At 42.4% G+C, this 25,089-nt stretch overlaps 1 protein-coding gene across 1 annotated transcript in view; it reads left to right on the forward strand.

Moving 5' to 3' along the window:
* The window catches only part of LOC124549794 (guanylate cyclase 32E), an 828,442-nt gene that overhangs the window by 522,411 nt on the left and 280,942 nt on the right, over window positions 1–25,089 (forward strand). Inside the window, exon 9 of the mRNA XM_047125268.1 lies at window positions 22,123–22,270. Within this exon, the coding sequence (XP_046981224.1) occupies window positions 22,123–22,270 (148 nt within the window). The remainder of the gene's footprint in view (window positions 1–22,122; window positions 22,271–25,089) is intronic.

The following is a 25,089-nucleotide window of genomic DNA, read 5'->3' on the forward strand; positions in this document are numbered from 1 at the left end:
TAGCAGCTGATTGATCGTATGCCTGCGAGAGTGGAAGCTGTCAACAAGGCTAAGGGTGGGAACACCATATTGAATTCCAGCATTAACGATGGAGGGAGCCACGAACTTGTAAGTCAATTTCAGCCAGGTATCCGGATACTTTTGATCACATAGTGTAGCTTTTTAAGAGGTGCATTCATGTTATAACAAAGAATTTTTTTTCCTCACAAAATTAATCACATAACTGCGAAAGTTGTGTCACTTCTCCATGACACCATGACACAATGTCAACGGCATTGTCACACGGTCGATGCGAACGCTTCTTTAGGAGTCTGCTTCGACCACTGGAAAATCAATTACGCAATAGCGGCACGGCTAGTGAATGTGTGGCCGTGGAGAGTGTCTTTCATCGCTGGAAGAAGCCAAAGTCGCTAGGAGCCAGGTCGGATGCGTAGAGAGTATGAGTAATAACTTCAAAGCTAGTGTCACGAACAAACTGCAGGCTCGCGTTCGCCCGATGCGCTGGTGCGATGCTGGCCACTGTGGCCGAGCGGTTCTAGGCGCTTCAGTCCGGAACCGCGCTGTTGCTACGGTCGCAGGTTCGAATCCTGCCTCGGGCATGGATGTGTGTGATGTCCTTAGGTTAGTTAGGTTTAAGTAGTTCCAAGTCTAGGGGACTGATGACCTCATATGTTAAGTCCCATGGTGCTTAGAGCCATTTTTTTTGCTGGTGCGCTGTTTGGCGAGGAAGCACAAGCGCAGGCTTTTTTGGTCGTTTTTCACGCAGTGTTAGAATGAGCTTTTTCTTCGAGAAATCTTGGTACACTATAGCTGTCACCCTAGTGTCCTTTGGAACACTATGAGTAAGGATTGCATCAGTAACACAGCAAAGCAAAGTTCAGAGAAAATTAAGAAAATAGATTGATATGACGCAGTACTAAGACATGGAAAAAACAGGGACGTTCTCTGGAAGAAATGGGCACAATGAAAAGTTTAAGCAACTGGATGGTTGGTTGGTTTTTTTGGGGGAAGAGACCAAACAGCGAGGTCATCGGTCTCATCGGATTAGGGAAGGACAGGGAAGGAAGTCGGCCGTGCCCTTTCAGAGGAACCATCCCAGCATTTGCCTGGAGCGATTTAGGGAAATCACAGAAAACCTAAATCAGGATGGCCGGACACGGGATTGAACCGTCGTCCTTCCGAGTGCGAGTCCAGTGTGCTAACCACTGCGCCACCTCGTTAAGCAACTGGAATGAATAATACTAAGGAAAGCTAAAAATCCGTTTAGTACCTCCAAATGATATAAATGCAAGATTCTTTCTCGAAAAATAACCCCTTAAACACCTACCAGACTAATTCGGAATGCTATGAAGCACAATGGCAGAGATAGCACGAGCAATACTGAGAACTGTGAAATACTCATGGAATATATTGCAAAACACAATTTAAAGGACAATTTTTATCGAAATGCCACTGCGACCCATAAGTCAGAAATTTAGCTCAAAGGTGCCTCCTTTCTTCCTCTGTAACGCTGCAAAAGCGTGACTCCTTACGAAATCACACTCTGGCTCAGCGACGCTTCAAACAGCAAGGTGACGACACACGTGAAAAACAGACCACTGCTCAGGAGTTCATATAAGTTGCAAGGTGAGTTAATGATGTCACATTGGTACCAAATTTCACCACAATATTGCTGAACGCCACGATGGAAGGGTCGTGACACGGCCTCTTACCCCATCTTTCATCCGTTCTAACGCCTCTGCGATGGACGTTACTATTGTGACGTCCAGTGTTTAAATCAAGCGGTTATCTTATAGGTGGCCAAGGAAAGAAATTCAGACAGTTCGACACTCAGAATCGACACTATATGGCCACAGGGGTTGATTTAAAGAGTGTCAGTGAAACCACCCCTTTCTTTCTGGCGTTGCTTCCCACACATTTCACAATCGCAAACGACAATTCGCAGTGGGACGAGCAAGAGGACGATGTTGTTGAGACGCTGTTCACACTCCTCGGGCGACTCAATTCTCTAAGGAAGCCGTACACCAGCAGCCCTACTGAACATGATCTCACCCCTTTGGAGTGCAGTGTGATTGAAACTTTTGCTCTGCTGTAGAGGTTGGACCCATTAGCGACGCTTTTTCAGCTCTCCAGTTTCGCGACCTCCTGTTAAGTGATCACAGACAGGTGCAACATTGACACATGTGTGAATGAAACAGCAAAGGTTTCTCCTCGGTACCACCTAGCTCCTCTTTTGGGCGCGTTAAAAATGTACCTGTACTGACAGAACTCGTGATGAAGTCCTTGCCGCTTGCAAACTGGCAATGCCTTCGACATCCCACTAGCAGGCACAAGAGCAACAGTGTAGCGGCGCAAGAGCAGCAGCCCAGCCTGCCCCCAGGCCTCGGGGACACTCTTCACAGGTCCTGTCTGAACAGGTACATCAGTAACGTGATCAACAAAGGCAGGTGGGTGGCACCGAGGATGCTGCTGAACTGGGTGGCAGCTCGTACAAAGACTCTTTCCGTTTCATCCACGCGTGTTATCAATATCTGGAGAAACAGAAGCAGGCTTTACTGCTTCAAATCACGTTTAAATTTCCTAAAATGGTTTGAGCGGTCCCTCGTAGTTCCATCCAATACAAAAAAGCACAATTTGCAGTCGCACTGTACTCTAGAGGGATGCAATCATGTTCAGTGAGGGTGTTGGTGCACCATGTCCTTAGAGAAGGATTAAATCACCCGAGGATTGTGAGCAGTGTGAAAAGTTCTCAAGAACGGCACCCTGTTGCCCATGTCACTGCAAAATTGTCGTTTTCGACCGCAAAATCCGAGGGAGTCAACGACCCTAGGAAAGGTGTGCTTTTCGTTGACGCCCTTTACCTCACCCCGTAAAGCCTTTTAGTGGCGATTCTGAGCAGCACTATTTCTACAATGCTTTCCTCTGCTGCCGAGAAGAAAACACTAATTGAAACGCCTTATCTGTGCGTAGTATTCGCTCCTGAGTGGGTGTGCTACACGAGGGCTGTTCGAAAAGTATGATCCGATCGGTAGTGAAATGGAAACCACAGCGAAACTCAGGACTGTTGTACTTGTAGCCTCTGCTCTACATAGTGGTCTCTCCGACTTAGACGTCTGTCGTAGCGTTGTACCAACTTTCTATACTACCGTCATGGAAGGCTGCCGCCTTTGCTTTCAGCCACTTCTCTACGTTACTCTGTAGTTCATTGTCCGTACCAAAATGCTTGCTATATATCCAGCGGTTCATGTGAGCAGAGACGAACATCAGAAGGAGCCAAGTCCGGGCTGTATGGCAGGTGATCGAATACTTCATATCGAAAACACTGCAGGTGCGTCCTCATTGCATCTGCATTGTACGTCTGATAATTGTTATCTGGGGTTGCACGAAACCAGGCGAAATGCCGCAGTGGGCGCCCGTATTTGGAGGAAGACATTATTGTTCTAGGCAACTTTACGTGCTCACTGTGAGCTCAGAGCTGAAAAGAGCCATATGACGTAGTCGAGAGGTGTACTAGAGACAATTCCAGACACATCTGTGTAAAGCCCCAGCGGAATTTCGGTGCCGTTTCCATTTCGCGACCTATCGGAAATTACTTTCCCAATGGTCCTCGTAGTTTGGGCGAGGTGAGTTCAGTGAAAGTGGAATGCTATAGTTATCCACTACTATGTTTTATAAAATATTTCTGTATCTGCTTTTTTTTTTTAGATAAAAAATGTTCAAATGTGTGTGAAATCTTATGGGACTTAACTGCTAAAGTCATGTCCTTCAGCTTACACACTACTTAACCTAAATTATCCTAAGGACAAACACACACACCCATGCTCGAGGGAGGATTCGAACATCCGCCAGGACCAGCCGCACAGTCCATGACTGCAGCGCCTTAGACCGCTCGGCTTTTTTTGTAGATATCTGATGATGGATAAACTTTGGAACGCACGATGTGAGCAATAAAGTCATTCCTAGACTGATGTCTTTTGCCATTGCTACCCAGTCAGCATGAATGCAGAATAACTTATTATTATAGAAATGGTCCCCTTTCTCCTGCGTGACTTTGAGTCACGTTTACAGCGTAAGAAATCAGTTCGAATTCATCGCTGGACTTCACGCTTGTGACGGCCATAGCAGAAGAGTCAAAGGAGGGGATGGGACGTGGGTAAGATGGGTTGTAACTACCTTCCCGTCGTATGACATGTCCATGTTCGCCTTGGGCAGACTGTTGATGAAATTTGGTGCCAGTGCGACATCATTAGCCAACCTTACACCTCACATTATCACAGGGCTGACAGTTGTACGCAAGCTTTCCAATATGATTTCCATATTTCGACGGCATGTCACATCTATTCGATAGCTTTTGTTTCGTAACAGAGGTGTTACGTGTCATTTGTTTACGCGCTATTTTCTCCTTCCTTTTTTTGCACTAAATCCTTATCGAATGTTATAACTTTTTTTATTGGACACTGTGTAAAATTTACTAAATAAAACACACCTCGAAGAGCTCAGCAGACGGAAACCATCTGAAGATGTGCCCTTGAGTAATTTGTGACACCGTACTAGATCACGATGTACGTCGCTCCTGGTTTAACAGGATTAGCACTCCTTGGAAATTCCTTGGTAATAAGATTTGCACTCCGCCGTTGCTTTCCCTAATAGCATTTCGGGGGCTGCCCGCCTTCACTTATACCGGATTGCTGTTACCTTCACTCCGACGAATCACGTAATATCACGCCTTAAGCTCGACGGTCGGGCTAAATTAGCAATAAATCCCGTCGCGGCAAAGGGCCACAGTAATTACTTCTTCAAGTCCGAAACGGTGAAATACTGTTGCTTAATGCAGGAGGACTCTTCGCTGTTTATGGGAAAGTTCGCAATACTTACGTTTATAAAGCAGACCAACCGCTTCTCGTTAGTCCCAGTAATTATTTCAGTTGTTTCCTTGGAAAGGTCTGTGATGATTTGCAGCCGTAAATAAATCTCCTAATACCTCTCCGTATCTTGCACATCGCGAGGTGTCTCCAGCCAAATCCCAAATCGGTGTCGTTCGTACGAGGATAAAAAATAAATCAGCCATTAGCCCGATGACTGGAACAAGACCCATACGATTTACACGGTACAGACGTTAAGTCAAACTCTTATTTCCTTAGGTCTCAGTACCGCTTAGATGTATGATGAACCACTATGCAACTAAGAATTTATACACATACAAAGCAGTGGTGAATGTCCTAGGAAAATCTTTGATTTCATTCTTTATGTTGGTAGTTTGATACAAATAAAGCACAAGAGGGAAATACATAAAACAAAAAGTAAAATGCGTTGATATTTCACAGACGGCTTGTGGTCTTTGGAATCTGAACAAAGTAATATTACATCAAGCCACATCATCTCAAATACTGACACTAATTTTCTAATCGTTCTCTTGGTAGGTCTCCAGCAAGAAGCGTGTCAATTCCAGTTCTTCATATTCTATTGTTTTCTTTTCATTTAAATTCTGCATTCCTCCACCCAGTCATTTTTTTCTCGTCATCTTGCTCTTTTCAGAACCTATTTTCTTTCGTTTCTTGGCTTAAAATCTTTCTGTTTCAAGTCCGTGTCCATCTGTTACCATGTTTTCTCTTTGTAAGTCTTTGTGGATCTTTTGAATCCAGCCTGTTGTACACCTCCTCTGAAAACTATGTTTGAAGACCTGTTTGATTTATATACTGTTATATATTTTTCAGTAACCACCATAGAATAACAGACTATACTTACTTCTTGTTTCTGGACTTAGAATTTTTATGTGTCAGTTATGACTCCTTTAATCTCTGGCAATGTTTATTATAAGAGTTCTTCATTATTTAAGTTAGATTTCAATAGGATGCATTCACTTGCACATCACGTTTTTTTAATGTTTTACTTCGGTTAATTAACATTATTTACTTTAAATATTCCTCGTGATACCATAGATTTTTTTCTATGCTGTGTATCCCTTTCTCTTTCCTAAACCATTTTCTTGACAATTTTTTCCAAAATATTTAATTTTTAACTTTTTAATTTAATATCTGTTACTAAGATTTTTTATGTTTGTGAGTTTTATTTTGTGTACAGAGATTCATAAGCCCGTTTTCGTGAGCCGGCCAGAGTGGTCGAGCGGTTCTAGGCGCTACAGTCTGGAACCGCGCGACCTCTTCGGCCGCAGGTTCGAATCCTGCCTCGGGCATGGATGTGTGTGACGTCCTTAGCTTAGTTAGGTTTAAGTACTTCTAATTTCTAGGAGACTGATCACCTCAGAAGTTAAGTCCCATAGTGCTCAGAGCCATTTGATCCATTTGAACCGTTTTGGTGACTACTTACTCTGAGAAACTGGTTTGCATAACTACATTTTCAGATTTTCAGAAAGTATTTCAAAATTATTAGCAGTAACCTGGCAATCTACATTAGCCCACTGTCCTGCCCCTCCTGTATTGTTGTTGAAATTTGATGCTCTGATATTATTTTGCTTAAGAGACGATTTTCTCCAGAAATCACTTGAAGGCGATTGTAGATGACGCAACACTTGTGAATTTGTTTTGAAAGGGTTTACATTGCACTCATAAATGTTTCTGAGTGAGGTTATAAGAACTATTCTTATATTACGCCATCTAGTCTAGACTGAACTCCATATTCCTTGATAACATCGCGTAAGTTTTCCTTGAGAGTGTACTGACGACTATCGGACAGAACTTAATTATAAATTTTAAATTAAATATCTTCTCCTAACACTATCTGCGCTATATAAATCAATCTTGATTTTTACTAAATTGACTGTCCATCTTTGGCTGTACAGCACACAGCAGCATTTTTGGAGATATCATATAAGCAGCTAGCAAAAGGGATGCACCTCCATAATTATTGAAATCTTTTATGACAGACATATTATGCAGTGAATGCAATAAGCCGCTTCCCATGCTTCTGTGATTTTCTTTGTTGTCCACACTGATTCATAAATTAACTGTCTCTGGACTCTATAAAACACAATTTCAAAAGTCAGTTTTATGAACTCTTCTCCACTTCCATTATTATTATTTTTGGTTTATAATTACTCTTTCAATTTCATCATTTGTTGAGGGTTCATCATCTTTTAAGGTTTCCGTAAATTTTTACTTGCAGTTTGACGTTTGGCTAGTGTAGTTTAATACCAGATCAAAGTACTCTGCACAACATATTGTGACCCGTAAGTGTGAAATTTGGCTCTGTAGTGATGCAAAAGCGAGGCACCCTCGAGCACGGCGACACTGCAAACACCAATGCGTCGATGCATGCGAAAAAAAAGGCCAGAGCTCAGTAACTGACTGGTAATCCATCACTGATGATATGAGGTTTTAGCGAACGTGAACTGCATAGCAGCCCGTAAGCCCAATGGAATATCATAAAATAGCTTTTGGTGGCTCCGTTAGCGAAGGCAGTTTTCTCATTACTGATGTGTCAGTCACTGGCAATATGAGCTGTGTAGAGCGTCTGTGAGCACACGGTTAGTCAAATTGTACGTGATTAGTAGTCTGCGCATAATAAAGGACGTCAGCTCACCGGACTTTTTATGTGTGGCGCGGTGAGTGTTTGGTACATGCTATATCGTTAAATAGTATGAATGATAATGACAAGTCGAGTTAGCAATACATCTGGGAGGATTCACGGAATCGCTGTAAGAGTAAATCAGTCAGTACTGCACCGTAGTGAAGGTATGTATTGAAACGGATATGATGCATTTCCAACAGATATTTCGAAAATAGACTGTTACAAAAAGGCATGAAACCAGTATGTTATGAACATGTCGATACATTATAGGTCAAATGTTTATACAGACTTTTCTTCTCATCTACATCCATGGAAATTCTCCTGCAGTCTGTATCGTTGCTCAGCTGACATCCTATTTATTATAGCTAATGCGTGAAGACGTAAATCACTTGTGATCATAAAGCTTCACGTGTCCTAGCGGAACATCATTAATTCCTGTCGTTTTAGAAATCAAGTAGATTTAGTTTGTTTGGCGCTAACCTGAAAAATAATTGCCCAAACACTAACTAGGAACGCACCATGGAAGAAACTCCATGTACCAGAAGGAAGAAGCCTGACAGGTGTGTGTGGCTCAGTTGGAACGCAGACGTACCTGTTGATACTGAATCTTCGGAAATCATCTGCACATCCTCGATGCATTAAACTTACATTCCCTTTTCTATCGTGCTGTTGGTAGTACACTAAGCTCCGACATAGGAACTGCTCTAGCGATGCATTATTCCAATTGTAGGACAATAGAAATCTGGGAGAGATTGGTGCACCAATAAATGAATGATAGGCCCTACGACATTAGTATGGTAAAATCTTTATATAATGTTGAGGCCCAGTGTCCTCAAATTTGATGACTGTACATTCGTTACATCAACTGCGTCGAGTTACAATTGCATTTATCAGAATTCACAGAGCTCATGTGACCGTAACTACCTCCCATCAACACAGCACTACCGACCTGATGAAGACAGTTAGGCTAGTACGAATTTACTATTCTACCCTGCCACAACACGGCTACGAGGTGCGACAATCAAGTAATGAGACTGATGTGGAAAAAAAATGTTGCTTACCGTTTTAGTCAATTTTAGTGATGTCTCCTTCAAAGTAGTTCCCTTGTAATTGCACACACTTTTTCCAGCGCTTCTACCATTGATGGTAACATTTCCGGAATTCATCTTCTGTAATTTTCTCCAAGACCCTCAAAAATGCCCGAGGCAGGATTCGAGCGGTCTCGCGGTGTCAGGCTGTAGTGCTTAGAACTGCTCGGCCACGCTGGCCGGCCACACGGTTCCACAAAGGGGCTTTTCGACATACATGCTGCCTCATACACATTCTTCATTCTCCGATGGATGTCTACTAGTTCAAATGGTTCAAATGGCTCTCAGCACAATGTGACTTAACATCTATGGTCATCAGTCCCCTAGAACTTAGAACTACTTAAAACCTAACTAACCTAAGGACATCACACAACACCCAGCCATCAAGAGGCAGAGAAAATCCCTGACCCCGCCGGGAATCGAACCCGGGAACCCGTGCGCGGGAAGCGAGAACGCTACCGCACGACCACGAGCTGTGGGCGATGTCTACTAGTATCTCTCCTTCAGCAGCCAAGAAGGAGTAACAGCACGTTAGTTCAAGTTTCCGCATTTACCGCACTCATGTCTAAAAGAAGCAAATGACAGACTAATCCCGTGCCTGCACGGCCGACTTCCTTCCTCATCCTTCCCTAATCCGATGAGCCCGATGACCTCGCTGCATGGTCTCCTTCCCCAAACAACCAACCAACCAACCCGTGCCTGCGTGTCTTTGCTTATATACTTGCATTACGTTGCATATACGCTGCAGCAACGCCCTCAAACCGAAACTCTTGTCGCCCCTTATATCTTCCAATTTCATAACACGGCAGCTAGCTCGTGCTGGGTCCTGACCGTCTGGACCCCTCCTTTGGCTACGTCCTTGCCCTACCTCGAATGTTCCACAGGAGACACTCGCAGAATGACATGTAAAATAATTTCTCCTACTTTATAACTCTGACAATACGTAATTATGTGATGGACAATTCTTCCTTTCCACTCCCGACTGCCATTGACCTTTCCACCAGGTCGTAACTGAGGGGGACTCTGCCTCTGCAAACTACGCCCGTCAGTATTCTTATGCCAGCTTTCAGGAGCCCCTGATACCATACTCCGAACTTCCAGCATGGTGACTCTCGCTTTTTGTGCATGCCTACGCCCTCCTGGGTGATAATTGCGCTTCGCAGCCACCACCGACTAATGAGAGTTTGGATTCATACATTCAATATAAACTCAAATATCTGGTGGTCCCAAGCTCGAATATTGATGCAGTTCTCACCAATTCATCTACATAGATTTCCACCTGCTCCCTTCTTTTAATCGTTACTTCAATCCGCCAGCTTATTAATTCTGAAATGAGTGTGTGCAGTGAGATGACATACCACTTCAATGTCTCACTATGCGTCTAAATGTGGTCTTTTACACTTCAGTTATATGCGTATTTAAATATAGTGGCCATGTTTGCTTTATATGTGTGAAAGTCACAACCGTCTACTTGTTAGTAAAAAGTAAAGCCGTCATTGAAAGAGTGCTTGACTAGGCATGGTGCTATAGAAGGTGGTAAGTTCTTGCATTCCTCCGCCTCTAAACTGACATCCCGAAACTGTTATGGGGAATCTATAGTTTAATTTAGATTCCGGAACGTGGCTCCAGTAACGAATTTTTGCATTAACAAACATTGTCACAGGTGGAATAAGTGGTACATGGCAGATCTAACTCAAGACATCTGGATCTGAACTCCAGCATATTACCATTATTTATTATTATTGTTATTATTACCGATTTTATTATTCGAATTTCGATAACTCTGTACCATTTGGAACAGCTAACTTATGACAGCATTCTTTTCTTTTCTTTGCTCTTCGTATTTCTGCCCTTTCTGTCAATGACCCTCCTCTCTTTTTTAGTGTTTCCTTCTGAAAACCCCTGAATTTTAGCAACTTTTCCAATAATGTGTGTCTGTTTTCTATGTCTATGTCTATTCGCAACTCCTCCGTCTGCCTTAACTACAATAATCCATGAAATTTGAGTGCTTGGATTTTTGTCAAAGAAGCTGATTACTTTTTCTCCCAGTCTATTGGTACTCCTTCTTCTTAAGGGACCATTAAAAATAATTCTCCACATTCTCATCGTATCTGTTATATTCTATTTTAATTCTTTATGAATTTTTTCGGTTTTATTTCTGACAAATAGTTCACATTCAATTACATTATAAATAATACACTACATAGGACAAATTAAATCTGTGAGAAATATATGGGTTTCTGGAAGAGAGAACTTGAGGATGTACAGATTGCCAGTGAAGCCTAAAATCCGATTTTATAGTAAACACTGGACAATGTGCTATGAAATTCTTATAAAATACGTCATTTTCAGGCCAGTCATTGTTGCTTAGGAATTTGGCAGATAATTATTTTGTAACAAATTAATTATTATAAATTGTATCATGCAGCTGTACAAGTTATACAGCAGATATTACAAATGTAAGTACTCTCATCACGCTGCTCGTTTCATCCTGCAGTGTTAGTCTGGCAGGGTAGGCAGGACACTTGTGAGATTTCGAAAGTACTAGAGAAACAATGACAGAACTGGATGGTTTCGATAGAAGTGAGAGCGGGGCTGGATTGGGAAAGAGACATTCGCCTTCCCAGGACAGCTCCGCAGTAAAAGCATGGTCCACGAAAGGTAACGTGCTGCGTTTGAGTGCTGGTTAGGCAACGATTTAATTTGCCACAAGATTCATTTTCTACGAAAATGTGAGATAGGGGTGCTGCTTGTCCTCACACTCGTTCACTTTATAGAAACAGAGAGAGAAGACCTTCGCTTCCAAGACCATTGTGGTTGAGCAAGAAAATTATTGTGTCGCTGTATACCATTACAGTTTTCTCTCAAGACAGCTTGTAAATGGACTGCCGTTTTAGGAGATGAACTACCAACACAACTAACACCTCTAAACTCTGTTTAAATGAGACTGTAACTTGCTTTAACCAATTTCGTGACCCAATAAACAATCTAACCTACAAAAGGAATAAGTTATCAAATCAGTAGCTCACTCTTACAAAAAGATCGTGCAGTGGAAAGTAAGATTAGCATTACTTGTACAACTGAACGTGAACCACTGTCTCTCATGACATAGTACAAAAATTACAACAGTGTAAAAGTGACCATCTTGTAATTGAGACACTTTGCCATGCGGATCTTGGCTCCACTTTGTATTCGCTGTCCTTGGATACGTTGTTGTGATGCCTCGTGTAAGGAGGAGAAATGCGTAAGCTCACGTTTCCGACTTTGATAAAGGTCGGATTGTAGAATATCGCGATTGCGGTTTATCGTATCGCGACATTGCTTTTCGCGTTGGTCGAGATCCAATGACTGTTAGCAGAATATGGAATCTGTGGGTTCAGGAGGGTAACACGGAACGCCGTGCTGGATCCCAACGGCCTCGTATCACTAGCAGTCGAGATGACAGGCATCTTATCCGCATGGCTGTAACGGATCGTGCAGCCACGTCTCGATCCCTGAGTCAACAGATGGGGACGTTTGCAAGATAAAAACCATCTGCACGAACAGTTCGACGACCTTTGCAGCAGCATAGACTATCAGCTCGGAGACCAGGGCTGCGGTTACCGTTGACGCTGCATCACAGACAGGAGCGCCTACGATGGTGTACTCAATGGCGAACCTGGCTGCACGAATGGCAAAACGTCACTTTTTCAGATGAATCCAGGTTCTGTTTACAGCGTCATCATGGTCGCATCCGTGTTTGGCGACATCGCGGTGAACGCACATTGGAAGTGTGTATTCGTCATCGCCATGCTGGCGTATCACCCGGCGTTATGGTATGGGATGCCATTGGTTACAGGTGTCGGGCACCTCTTGTTCGCATTGACGGCACTTTGAACACTGGACGTTACATTTCAGATGTGTTACGACCCGTAGCTCTACCCTTCATTCGATCCCTGCGAAACCCTACATTTCAGCAGGATAATGCACGACCACATGTTGCAGATCCTGTACGGGCCTTTCTTGATACGGAAAATGTTCGATTGCTGCCCTGGCCAGCACATTCTCCAGATCTCTCACCCATTGAAAACGTCTGGTCAATGGTGGCCGAGCAACTGGCTCGTCACAATACGCCAGCCACTACTCTTGATGAACTGTGTTATCGTGTTGAAGTTGCATGGGCAGCTGTACCTGTACACGCCACACAAGCTCTGTTTGAAGCCCAGGCGTATCAAGGCCGTTATTATGGCCAGAGGTGGTCGTTCTGGGTACTGATTTCACCCAAATTGCGTGAAAATGTAATCACATGTCAGTTCTAGTATAATATATTTGTCCAATGAATACCCGTTTATCATCTGCATTTCTTCTTGGTGTAGCAATTTTAATGACTAGGAGTGTAGAACACTTTCACCAAAACTGGTGACTGCCGCTGCCGCCACAGAGCTGCATCTACCTCAGGCGCTCCTTCAAGAAACAAGTGTGTTTCAAACTACACACGAGCATGACCGAACTAGCCCCGAGCTATCTCATTGCCTAAGCCCCGGAAGTCCCCAGGGGCAAATAATACCACAGCACCGTCTTAAAGAGATGCAAATCTAAGAACCCATACTGCATATCGGTACTGGTTACAGAACGCCTTTTGCAAAGACCGCGAGTTATTGAAAGCAAAACTATTAAGCAATTGAAAGTGTCGTTCAAGCAGCATCTTCCAAAATTAATAGTATATTTTTCAAGAAGTAACAAAATCACTTAATTATGTTCAGTAGGTAAGCAACATAGGTAAACGAAACCGTAAGCATAAAGCTGGGCTCATGTGGTGGCTACGGAAATACGGAGATTTTCTCGAATCCTATGAACATCTAAAAGGCAGAGACGTGATCGTAAGTTATTTCGGTACTGCAGATGTCTGGCACCCGCAGAAAAAAACTGGTCCTGAGAGCCAGGTGTAGTTCCATAAAGCAATTTCGTTGCAGTCGGTAGGAAATGGAACAAAAACATTCATTTTTCAATGCCGAACAATTCAGACCACTGAGATGGAGCTGCCAGAACGTGTTACAGACAGTAACAGGGCTGGAGCGTGATTTCAGCGAATGAAAAGGAAATGAGCTGAATATATTTTGTACAAAATGTAGGGCGCAGAGGATCTTTGGTATGTTTTGGATGTCAAGCAAGAGACGAATGATGTTTGGTGTTTGGGAAGATCTAACACTATGTCAACTAACAAATTCAAAAAATGCTTCCGTACTAAAATATCACTCGCATAATTATGATGATGAAGACTGTCATAAACGCTCAGTTTCACAAGGTACACCAGAAGCCATCTCCTTAAAGTAAAAACCTACGAAAGACGTTATTGGTCAGTACAAATGGCGTAAGTAAAACAGCTGTAAAGAACAAATTCTGAATACTGACCTCAAGTTCTATTATACCAAGTGATCACTTTATATTTACCTCATTCACTATCAAGTCACATTAATGCGATCATCTGTTACAAGTTACGCATGAGCGCACAAGGCATAGATCTCAAGGTATATGGAGTGAAGCACTGTCGCGAAGTATATATGTAAATGGAGTGACATGTCATCAACAAATCTTTTACAAAAAAAAGCAGTAATACGAAAAGTTAGGTTTTATACCAATTCAAAAACACAACAACAACAACTATCTAACCATGGGTGACAGGGTCAGTATTTCTGAAACGAAACAGTCTCTCAGTTGTTCTCCTGCGAAAGTTTACCGTGAGTGTAATGGGCTGTGTACAAAACCGTTCACTTTTACGCCTTTGGTTACTGCATTCCTACACTAAAGTTGTGAGTGTGTAATGTGTGAGGACTCACTGCCTTCCACTTATTTCCACTCGAGTGAAAAATCAGAAGGTATTTAATACCAAAGTCGTTTATTGTATCAAATGGAAAGATACAATGCTTTCCGTTCAATACAGAGGTTGCCAGGCGGACATACATTCGTTCGCTGTGTAGTCACCTAGGCAACGTACTGCTCTTAACAAAGGTACTGGATGAACTATTCAGGTGCACTCAACACAGTTACATTGGACAAGTTGACCTGACCAGTATTTCGAGTACTATATGCCAATACAACGGTTACATGTTCAACCATACTCCAGAATCCTCCACACTGTGCGTGGCGGAGAGTACGGGGTTATTACAAATGATTGAAGCGATTTCACAGCTCTACAATAACTTTATTGTTTGAGATATTTTCACAATGCTTTGCACGCACATACAAAAACTCAAAAAGTTTTTTTAGGCATTCACAAATGTTCGGTATGTGCCCCTTTAGTGATTCGGCAGACATCAAGCCGATAATCAAGTTCCTCCAACACCCGGCGAAGCATGTCCCCATCAATGAGTTCGAAAGCATCGTTGATGCGAGCTCGCAGTTCTGGCACGTTTCTTGGTAGAGGAGGTTTAAACACTGAATCTTTCACATAACCCCACAGAAAGAAATCGCATAGGGTTAAGTCGGGAGAGCGTGGAGGCCATGACATGAATTGCTGATCATGATCTCCACCACGACCGATCCATCGGTTTTCCAATCTCCTGTTTAAGAAATGCCGAACATCATGATGGAAGTGCTGTGGAGCACCATCCTGTTGAAAGATGAAGTCGGCGCTGTCGGTCTCCAGTTGTGGCATGAGCCAATTTTCCAGCATGTCCAGATACACGTGTCCTGTAACGTTTTTTTCGCAGAAGAAAAAGGGGCCGTAAACTTTAAATCGTGAGATTGCACAAAACACGTTAACTTTGGTGAATTGCGAATTTACTGCACGAATGCGTGAGGATTCTCTACCGCCCAGATTCGCACATTGTGTCCGTTCACTTCACCATTAAGAAAAAATGTTGCTTCATCACTGAAAACAAGTTTTGCACTGAACGCATCCTCTTCCAGGAGCTGTTGCAACCGCGCCGAAAATTCAAAGCGTTTGACTTTGTCATCGGGTGTCAGGGCTTGTAGCAATTGTAAACGGTGAGGCTTCTGCTTTAGCCTTTTCCGTAAGATTTTCCAAACCGTCGGCTGTGGTACGTTTAGCTCCCTGCTTGCTTTATCCGTCGACTTCCGCGGGCTACGCGTGAAACTTGCCCGCACGCGTTCAGCTGTTTCTTCGCTCACTGCAGGCCGACCCGTTGATTTCCCCTTACAGAGGCATCCAGAAGCTTTAAACTGCGCATACCATCGCCGAATGGAGTTAGCAGTTTGTGGATCTTTGTTGAACTTCGTCCTGAAGTGTCGTTGCACTGTTATGACTGACTGATGTGAGTGCATTTCAAGCACGACATACGCTTTCTCGGCTCCTGTCGCCATTTTGTCTCACTGCGCTCTCGAGCGCTCTGGCAGCAGAAACCTGAAGTGCGGCTTCAGCCGAACAGGACTTTATGAGTTTTTCTACGTATCTGTAGTGTGTCGTGACCATATGTCAATGAATGGAGCTATAGAGAATTTATAAAATCACTTCAATCATTTGTAATAGCCCTGTACTTACAGGTAACACTATCTTCAACAATGTCGTGTACCATCCTAATTGCTGCTAAATTTGCGATGCAGTAAGAAGGACGGACAACTGTAGGTGAGTCCCTCTTATTGGCATGGAATTTACTAATATGTGTTTGCGCGAATGTGATATGTTGCGTGATTCTTGTTGGACCAAACCAGTTTGAGGCGGCACGCAAAATTTTTTAAAGTAACAATCTGCCCAAAATATGTTATACTTGGACTAGAATGTCCATTTATTATGTCGTTTTCACTGTTGCACCATTTAGGTTGCATAGCTATTTTCAAGACTATGATACAACCCATGAATTGTGTGATTACGTTTCTGTATTCTAAATCCGACGTTCTTTAGTGTGTATCTCCTTGCCTTCCCAACCACACTCTCCTGTGCGATAATACGTATTGTATATAAAAGATTAATATTCAGTGTTGATACATCGATAAATTTATGTCCATTTTTTTCATTTAAAGTGGGGGTCATGTAGCTACCTTATGTTATTGAGTATTTTCTTTGTGTATCTTTAGTCAGGTGTACCATGCATGACAAATAAATCACTTGAATAGAATATTTCAAAGAAACAGAGGTTTTATATGCTACCATCCCATCTAATTCTTACTGCATCCATATAAATCATAAAAATGGATGTACATTTGTTTGTATGTATGTATATTCCACAACTCCTCCTAAACAACTGTACTGATTTCAACCAAACTTGTGACACATACCACTTACTGTCTGGAAAGAATCACTGTGTGAGTAAGAACCGCAATCTTATCAAACGTGCGGCGTTGGGGGTGAAAAAGCAGTGTAGCCCACGACGCGCCAATACTCATAATTCAGTGGCCCAGTATTTGAGAATATGAGGGCTTGGAGACTTTAAACAAACTTTACTCACAATTTCAAACCTTTACGAAACTTTTTGCCGCTCACGATCCCTACAAAATCATGAAATGGAGGAAGTTTATCACTTACAAGTCTTTAGTTGTCATGCAGTAAAACTGCCGCATGATGCATGTCGTTTTAATTTATTACTTCTTTACTACTTAATGTACTCGCGACACTTTCACAGACAGTATTCACATATAGGACTGAATTTACCAGGAAAAGTGCATCACTCTTAGTTTAGGAAATACTACGTCATAAAAACTGAATGCGTGGAAAACTACCACAGAGTGCAAGACCGCTTAAATTTATTACTTCGTTGCTACTAACTATTTGCAACGCTTTGCGCAGATAATACCTGCATTTGCCTCTGGATGTACCTGCAAAAAAATATCATTGTACGACTCATACTTCAGGAGGTATGAGGTCAAAAAAAGAAATGCGTGAAAAATTGAGTCATCATGTATGACGTTTCAATTTATGACATCTTTGCTACCATGTGTATTCGCAACACATTTCGCAGACAATAGCAACACTAACAATGAATGGACCTGCAAAATTATATCATTTTACAGTAAGTGGTCAGGAGATGCGTCGTAGTAAACACTGAGGTGCTTCAAAATTAAACTGCTGAAATATATATACAAATAGTTGTGAAGTATGTTAATATATGTGAAATGTATTTGACACGTGCGTATGCAGCACAGCCACGGGTGAAATGCTCATCCTAAGCCCCTGGAATGATTTCAACCAAATCATATTATTACTCTTGAATGCATTACGGGAACAGCAGTGATCAATGTCTTGTAAATAATTACTATTAAAAACAATCTTGATCACGATTTATTTAACAAGGTGACCGGTTTCGACTACTACTGTGGTCATCTTCAGACCTACAAGATGTATACAAAGCACTAATTAGAGAGCTACATGCATTAATGAAAATACATAGAGTTATACGGCTATGAAGCTATGAAACGTTGAATTACCATTGAGTAGGAACCCCTTTCTGTTGGAGAATCACAACTGGAGAAACCAGTGCACGTCTTACTTTAAATAATGGAGGCTCCACCCACTTCTGACTGCATGATGTCATTATTAACCAATGAGTTATAAGTCGAATTACAATTTAAAATTTCTTAGTTAGTATATATATCAGCTACAGATTATTGTAGCTTACTCTTTTCGTTTCAATAAAGACAAGTTGCTGCTCAATAATACATCGTCTGACGCCACAGTCTTTTCCATTCCACTTCGCAACAACTTCGTTGGAAAGAAGCCTGCTACCACATCTTTGCATCGGCGTTTGTCCTCACCATGGCAACCACTAGTTCAACTATCGACTCTACAACAACTTCAGTGGAAAAAGCTTGCTTCTTCATCTTTGCAAAGGCGTCTAACTTCACCATAGCAACCAGTGGTTCCAAATGCTTCACTGACAGGCCACGAAGGGGCAACCCATGTACTGCCAAACCGAAGTTCATTTTTCTACATATTTAAATATTTTTAACGCTTTTTAATTGACAATAGCTGTTTAATAAGCTAAGTTTAGTGTATATTTATTTCTAATTCCTGATAAAGTTCTTTTAACTAAGAAATTTTAAATTGTAATTCGACTTATAACTCATTGGTTAATAATGACATCATGCAGTCAGAAGTGGGTGGAGCCTCCATTATTTAAAGTAAGACGTGCACTGGTTTCTCCAGTTGTGATTCTCCAACAGAAAGGGGTTCCTACTCAATGGTAATTCAACGTTTCATAGCTTTATAGCCGTATAACTCTATGTATTTTCATTAATGCATGTAGCCCTCTAATTAGTGCTTTGTATACATCTTGTAGGTCTGAAGATGACCACAGTAGTGGTCGAAACAGGTCACCTTGTTAAATAAATCGTGATAAAGACTGTTTTTAATAGTAATTATTTACAAATCATATAACTTGCAAGATGGAAAGAAATGCTGTGAGGGTTAAGAACCACTAGCCTCCTATAGGGATGAGCGTGATAACATGGAAAGAGATCGGGGTGGGAGGAGATGGACAGACAACGAGGGGAAGGAGGATATAAGCACAGATAAAAGGAGGGGTAAATGGGTGGAGAGACGGTAGAGAAGAAGGTGGGCAGAGGAAGGGAAGAGGGGGAGGTGGACAGAGAGTGGAAAGAGTTAAGGGTCGGGCACAGAAAAGAAAGGGGAGGGTGAAGTGATGAACAGTAATATGGGGAGCAGACTGACAAATATAAGAGGGAAGAGGAGGTACACAGAGAGAGGGGCAGGAGCAGACTGACAGACAGTGGGGTAGAGGAGGTGAATAGAGAGGAGTTGAAGGAGGGGATGAAGACAGAGGGGGGAAGCAGGAGATGGTCTAATAAAAGAATAGATCTATCCGGAATATGAAAGGTATTCAGTTTGTTAATAACAGGATAGGTCTTCATCTTGTGGTGTTGCAGTTCTTCTTGTTATGTCCGTGCTTGCTACGAAAGTAGGACGAGGAATTCCGCCTTCTGCGAGACACCTTTTTTCTGTTTTGTTTCACTCACATATGTTTCAGCACTTTTTGTGCTATCTTCAGTGGGTTATTTTTAATTTTCTCTCTGAAAAATTGTTGTTACACATTAAGATTTAGCGAAACTTTTGATACATAATATTTACAGTTCTGAATGAATAATTTTTGTAAAATATTATGCATTATTTGTTCATGGTTCACAGCTGAGATGTTTATTAACGACCTGATGCACTGTGTGTTGTTTGTAACATTATGCAAAGTTCTATTTATAGCTTAATTGGCAAAAAGAGTGGATGTATGCTTTAGTTTGCGTACCTTACATGGAAGAAAATAAAAGCTTTACTCTGACTTATATCTCGCATAAGTCAAATGAGCTACGCCTTTTCTGTTGTGTGTTATAAGAAATATTATCAGATTCAGTCAGGATATTTGATCTAGTAAATCAAATAAGAGCTTACAGAAAAGTAAAGGAATTAAAGTAGCAAATTTCCCTTATGGGGCGACTTTATCCAGTTCAGTCTAGGCAGCTGCAATTAGTAGAGAGAGTAACCATAGGCATAATTTACGTAGTTGACATTATCAGAGTAACTGTTGATATGACGATGCCTCAGAGTAAACAGCATAATCAGCCCTACCAGGATCGTTTATACACTACTGGCCATTAAAATTGCTACACCAAGAAGAAATGCAGATCATAAACGGGTATTCAGTGGACAAATATACTATACTAGAACTGATATGTGATTACATTTTCATGCAATTTGGGTGAATAGATCCTGAGAATCAGTACCCAGAACAACCACCTCTGGCCGTGATAACGGCCTTGATACGCCTGGGCATTGAGTCAAACAGAGCTTGGATGGCGAGTACAGGTTCAGCTGCCCATGCAGCTTCCACACGATTCCACAGTTCATCATGAGTAGTGACTGGCGTATTGTGACGAGCCAGTTGCTCGGCCACCATTGACCAGACGTTTTCAATTGGTGAGAGATCTGGAGAACGTGCTGGCCAGAGGAGCAGTCGAACATTTTCTGTATCCAGAAAGGCCGGTACAGGACCTGTAACGTGCGGTCGTGCATTATCCTGCTGAAATGTAGGGTTTCGCAGTGATGGAATGAAGGGTAGAGCCACGGGTCGTAACACATCTGAAATGTAACGTCCACTGTTCAAAGTACCGTCAATGCGAACGAGAGGTGACCGAGACGTGTAACCAATGGCACCCCATACCATCACGCCGGGTGATACGCCAATATGACGATGACGAATACACGCTTCCAATGTGCGTTCACCGTGATGTCGCCAAACACGGATGCGACCATCATGATGCTGTAAACAAAACCTGGATTCATCCGAAAAAATGACGTTTTGCCATTCGTGCACCGAGGTTCGTCGTTGAGTGCACTATCGCAGGCGCTCTTATCTGTGATGCAGAGTCAAGGGTAACTGCAGCTGTGGTCACCGAGCTGATAGTCCGTGCAGCTGCAAACGTCGTCGAACTGTTCGTGTAGATGGTTGTTCTCTTGCAAACGTCCCTATCTGTTAACTCAGGGATCTAGGCTTGGCTGCACGATCCGTTACAGCCATGCGGATAAGATCCCTGTCATCTCGACTGCTAGTGATACGAGGCCGTTTGGACCCAGCACGTCTTTCCGTATTACCCTCGTGAACCCACCGATTCCAATTTCTGCTAACAGTCATTAGATCTCGACCAACGCGAGCAGCAACGTCGCCTTACGATAAACCGCAATCGGGATATTCTACAATCCAACCTTTATCAAAGTCGGAAACGTGATGGTACGTGTATCTCGTCCTTACACGAGGCATCACAACAACGTTTCACCAGGCAACGCTAGTCAACTACTGTTTGTGTATGAGAAATCGGTTGGAAACTTTCCTCATGGCAGCACGTTGTAGGTATCGCCACCGGCGCCAACCTTGTGTGAATGATCTGAAAAGCTAATCATTTGCATATCACAGCATCTTCTACCTGTCGGTTAAATTTCGCGTGTGTAGCACGTCATCTTCGTGATGTAGCGATTTTAATGGCCTGCAGTGTACTTATTTACAGTGCATACTTTTTAATACGAGTATTTGTGTGACAGATGGGGCTTACGTCGATCATAAAAAACTCAAATACCGTGGGTAGGCCTAATTTTAAAATTAGCGTGACATCAATTGCTTCTTGTATAGCTGTGACAACTCAAACCAATGCCAACCTATAACATTCCAGGTACGTTAGTGGAGCTAGGAGGCATTAAAAAGCCTGTTATGACAGCAAAACATACAATTTCTAGTCAAAAGAAAACTACTGGCAGCAGAAATATGTCTTAATTCAAGGAAGAAATTTGTGATTTGTAAGTCTGGAATATAGCATTGTAAGGAAGTGTCTTTGGGATGAGGTGCTACAGAAAGATGTTGATAAAGTGGACTGACGAGTTCAGGAAAGGCGAGATCCCCCGCAGAATTGCAAGGAAAGAAATACGTGCAACACACTGAATAGGAGATGGGACACGAAAGTTGGACGTATGCCTGAGATCAGGGAATAACATTCATGGAGTTTCTATTGTGTAATTTATTGCAGTATGTAATGGTAAGTAATTTTACCAGGTCTTCAATGACGCCGGTGTGTGCAGGTACATGGTGTATATGGACGAGAACGGCGACGCGGAGGGCAACTACACGCTGCTGGCCCGCCAGCGCCACCACAGGGAGCCCGGCGAGTACGGCATGTACCCGGTGGGCGTATTCACCAGGTCCGTCAGCGGGCGGCGGGCTCTCCCGGTGAGTCTCCACATTACATTCCAATCTTCCTAAACTATACTGCAGGATTCTACTTCACTACTGGGGATTTTAAATTTCATGTTTAATACTCATTGGCTGAACGTCTAGAGCATTGATTAGATGTTACAGGGTAAATATCAATCAAAACATAACAAGGTTAATAATATGTATTAGAATAAAATCAGGCGCTGTCGTGGAGAGTTAGAGTAGAAAATGAAAGTTGAATGTCCCCTTCGCCGTAGAAGATCACGCTCGGTTGTTCCTCCGTTTAGGAGGTGGTGCTGCAATTTTTGTTACTTAGGACAAAACAGGTCTACTTATTTTGTTTTAAGTGGCGCCTATCGTTTATTTAAAGATACACATCTACCCAAAGCACTGTTAACTTTACAAACGAAAAATTACACAACAAACCAACTACTTAAATCAATATTCAGGAGGGGCGTTCAATAAAAAGTAGAGCAACACATTTTTTTTCTGAAAGCAGGATGGTTTTATTCAGAATTCCAATACACCACACTATTCCCCATTCTTTTGGCTTAATGCTGTTTTTCGGTATAATCTCCGTTTAGAGCGACGGCATTACGCCGCCTGACTGAGAGGGTCATTATGCCCGCATGGTATCACTCTACTGGTCAACATCAGGGCCGTCATCTTGCATCAATAACCTCTCCATCATCCACGAACTGGTTCCCGTTGAGTGCACCCTTCATTGAGCCAAACAGATGGGAGTCGGAAGGTGCGAGTTCTGAGCTGTAGGTGCATGATTAACACACACACCTTTGAGTACCCCAACAGGTGGACTAGTATGTCAGCATTACCAGCAGAGACGTCCAGTTGAGAAGCGAGATGACACTGTGATCCGCCGACCATCTCGAATGAGATTGTAGGCACGTTCCAACAATGCGCGAGTCACACGTGTCACGCTGGAGATCGCACAGGTTTGCGCGATATTGTTGCGATGATGACAGACACCTCGCCCAACGACTCACAGTGCATATGTTCAAACTGCCAGGTCTCCGTATGCATTCTACAAGCGACTATGAATATCTGCAATACTTTGGTTTTCCGCCAAAAGAAACTGAATGACAGCTTCCGCTTAGGACCCAGCTACGTTACAGACGCTGATCTGAAGGCTTCCTGTAGCGCCGCCGGCTATCGGAACTTCATGAAACCATAGGGTCTGAAGAAAAATAATACTTCGCGATGTTCCACAAAAATTCCATGGTTTTTCAACCGAAATTGGCCAAGAAAAATAATACTTCGCGATGTTCCACAAAAAATTCCATGTTTTTTTCAACCGAAATTGGCCAAGAAAAAAATAGTGGTGCATTACTAAATTGAACGTTCTTCGCAACACTTATAAATAAATATGTTCATGATAGTTTATAGCCTCGTAATGCTATTAATACCTTCATGAATTAATCTCAGAGTAATTAACAAACATAACAAGTTTCCTATTCCTTGACTTCGCACTACCAACCACTAACTTCAGCCACAGAACTCAACTCCTAATAATGCAGTTAATGTTCAATAACACGTATTTACAAGGACTATTAATAATAAACGTTCTGAGCAGTGAGTAGATATCTGCCAACATCACGAGCTTTCCGACTGCACTCGGCTGCCGACACCACCCAACTACAAGCGACGACAATGGAGCTTCTGCTTCGAGAGCTTTGACCAGTCATAGGCCAGGAGAATCATCCTGCCTTGCGTGGTTGCGCTTCGCTCAGCCGATAAAAAGTGCAGACGCTCCCTCCCAATGGACTGTGACACCTTAAATCACGACCAAGACGGTACCAGTTCTTAACATTCTACTCAACAGTAGGGCTTGTAACATTACAGTTTACTGACTACCAGTTTGTTACAAAACCTTACACATTCTCCCCTTTAATTTTTTTCAGACTGGGAAATTCTCGGATATAATGAAAATTTTAAAGCAACAATGAATTCAGCCAGAGAGTCCACTGCCAGTTCTTCTTCATTTAAGATTTCTCATTTTATAGAATGCTTCAACCTTAGGTCATACATTTAATTTAGGATGAGAATACCTAAATTCTACAATTTACGTTTGGATGTGGGTATATTGTTGTAGTGGTCTTCAGTCCAAAGACTGGTTTGATGCAGCTCTCCATGCTACTCTATTCTGTGCAAGCTTCTTCATCTCCCAGTACCTACTGCAACCTACATTCTTCTGAATCTGTTTAGTGTATTCGTCTCGTGGTCTCCCTCTACGATTTTTACCCTCCACGCTGCCCTCCAATACTAAATTGATGATCCCTTGATGTCTCAGAACATGTCCTACCAACCGATCCCGTCTTCTCCTCAAGGTGTGCCACAAATCTCTCTTCTCCGTAATTCTACTCAATACCTCCTCATTAGTTATGTGATCTATCCATCTAATCTTCAGCATTCTTCTGTAGCACCACATTTCGAAAGCTTCTATTCTCCTCTTGTCCAAACAGTTTATCATCCACGTTTCACTTCCATACACGGCCACACTCCATACAAATACTTTCAAAAACAACTTCCTGACAAATCTATACTCGATGTTAACAAATTTCTCTTCCTCAGAAACGCTTTCCTTGCCATTGCCAGTCTACATTTTATATCCTCTCTACTTCGACCATCAACAGTTATTTTGCTTCCCAAATGGCAAAGCTCATTTACTACTTTAAGCGTCTCATTCCCTAATCTAATACCCTCAGCATCACCTGATTTAATTCGACTACATTCCATTATCCTCGTTTTGCTTTTGTTGATGTTCATCTTATATCCTCCTTTCAAGGCACTGTCCATTCAGTTCAGCTGCTCTTCCA

This window comes from Schistocerca americana, chromosome 1, assembly GCF_021461395.2.
Source record: "Schistocerca americana isolate TAMUIC-IGC-003095 chromosome 1, iqSchAmer2.1, whole genome shotgun sequence".
NCBI lineage: Eukaryota > Metazoa > Arthropoda > Insecta > Orthoptera > Acrididae > Schistocerca > Schistocerca americana.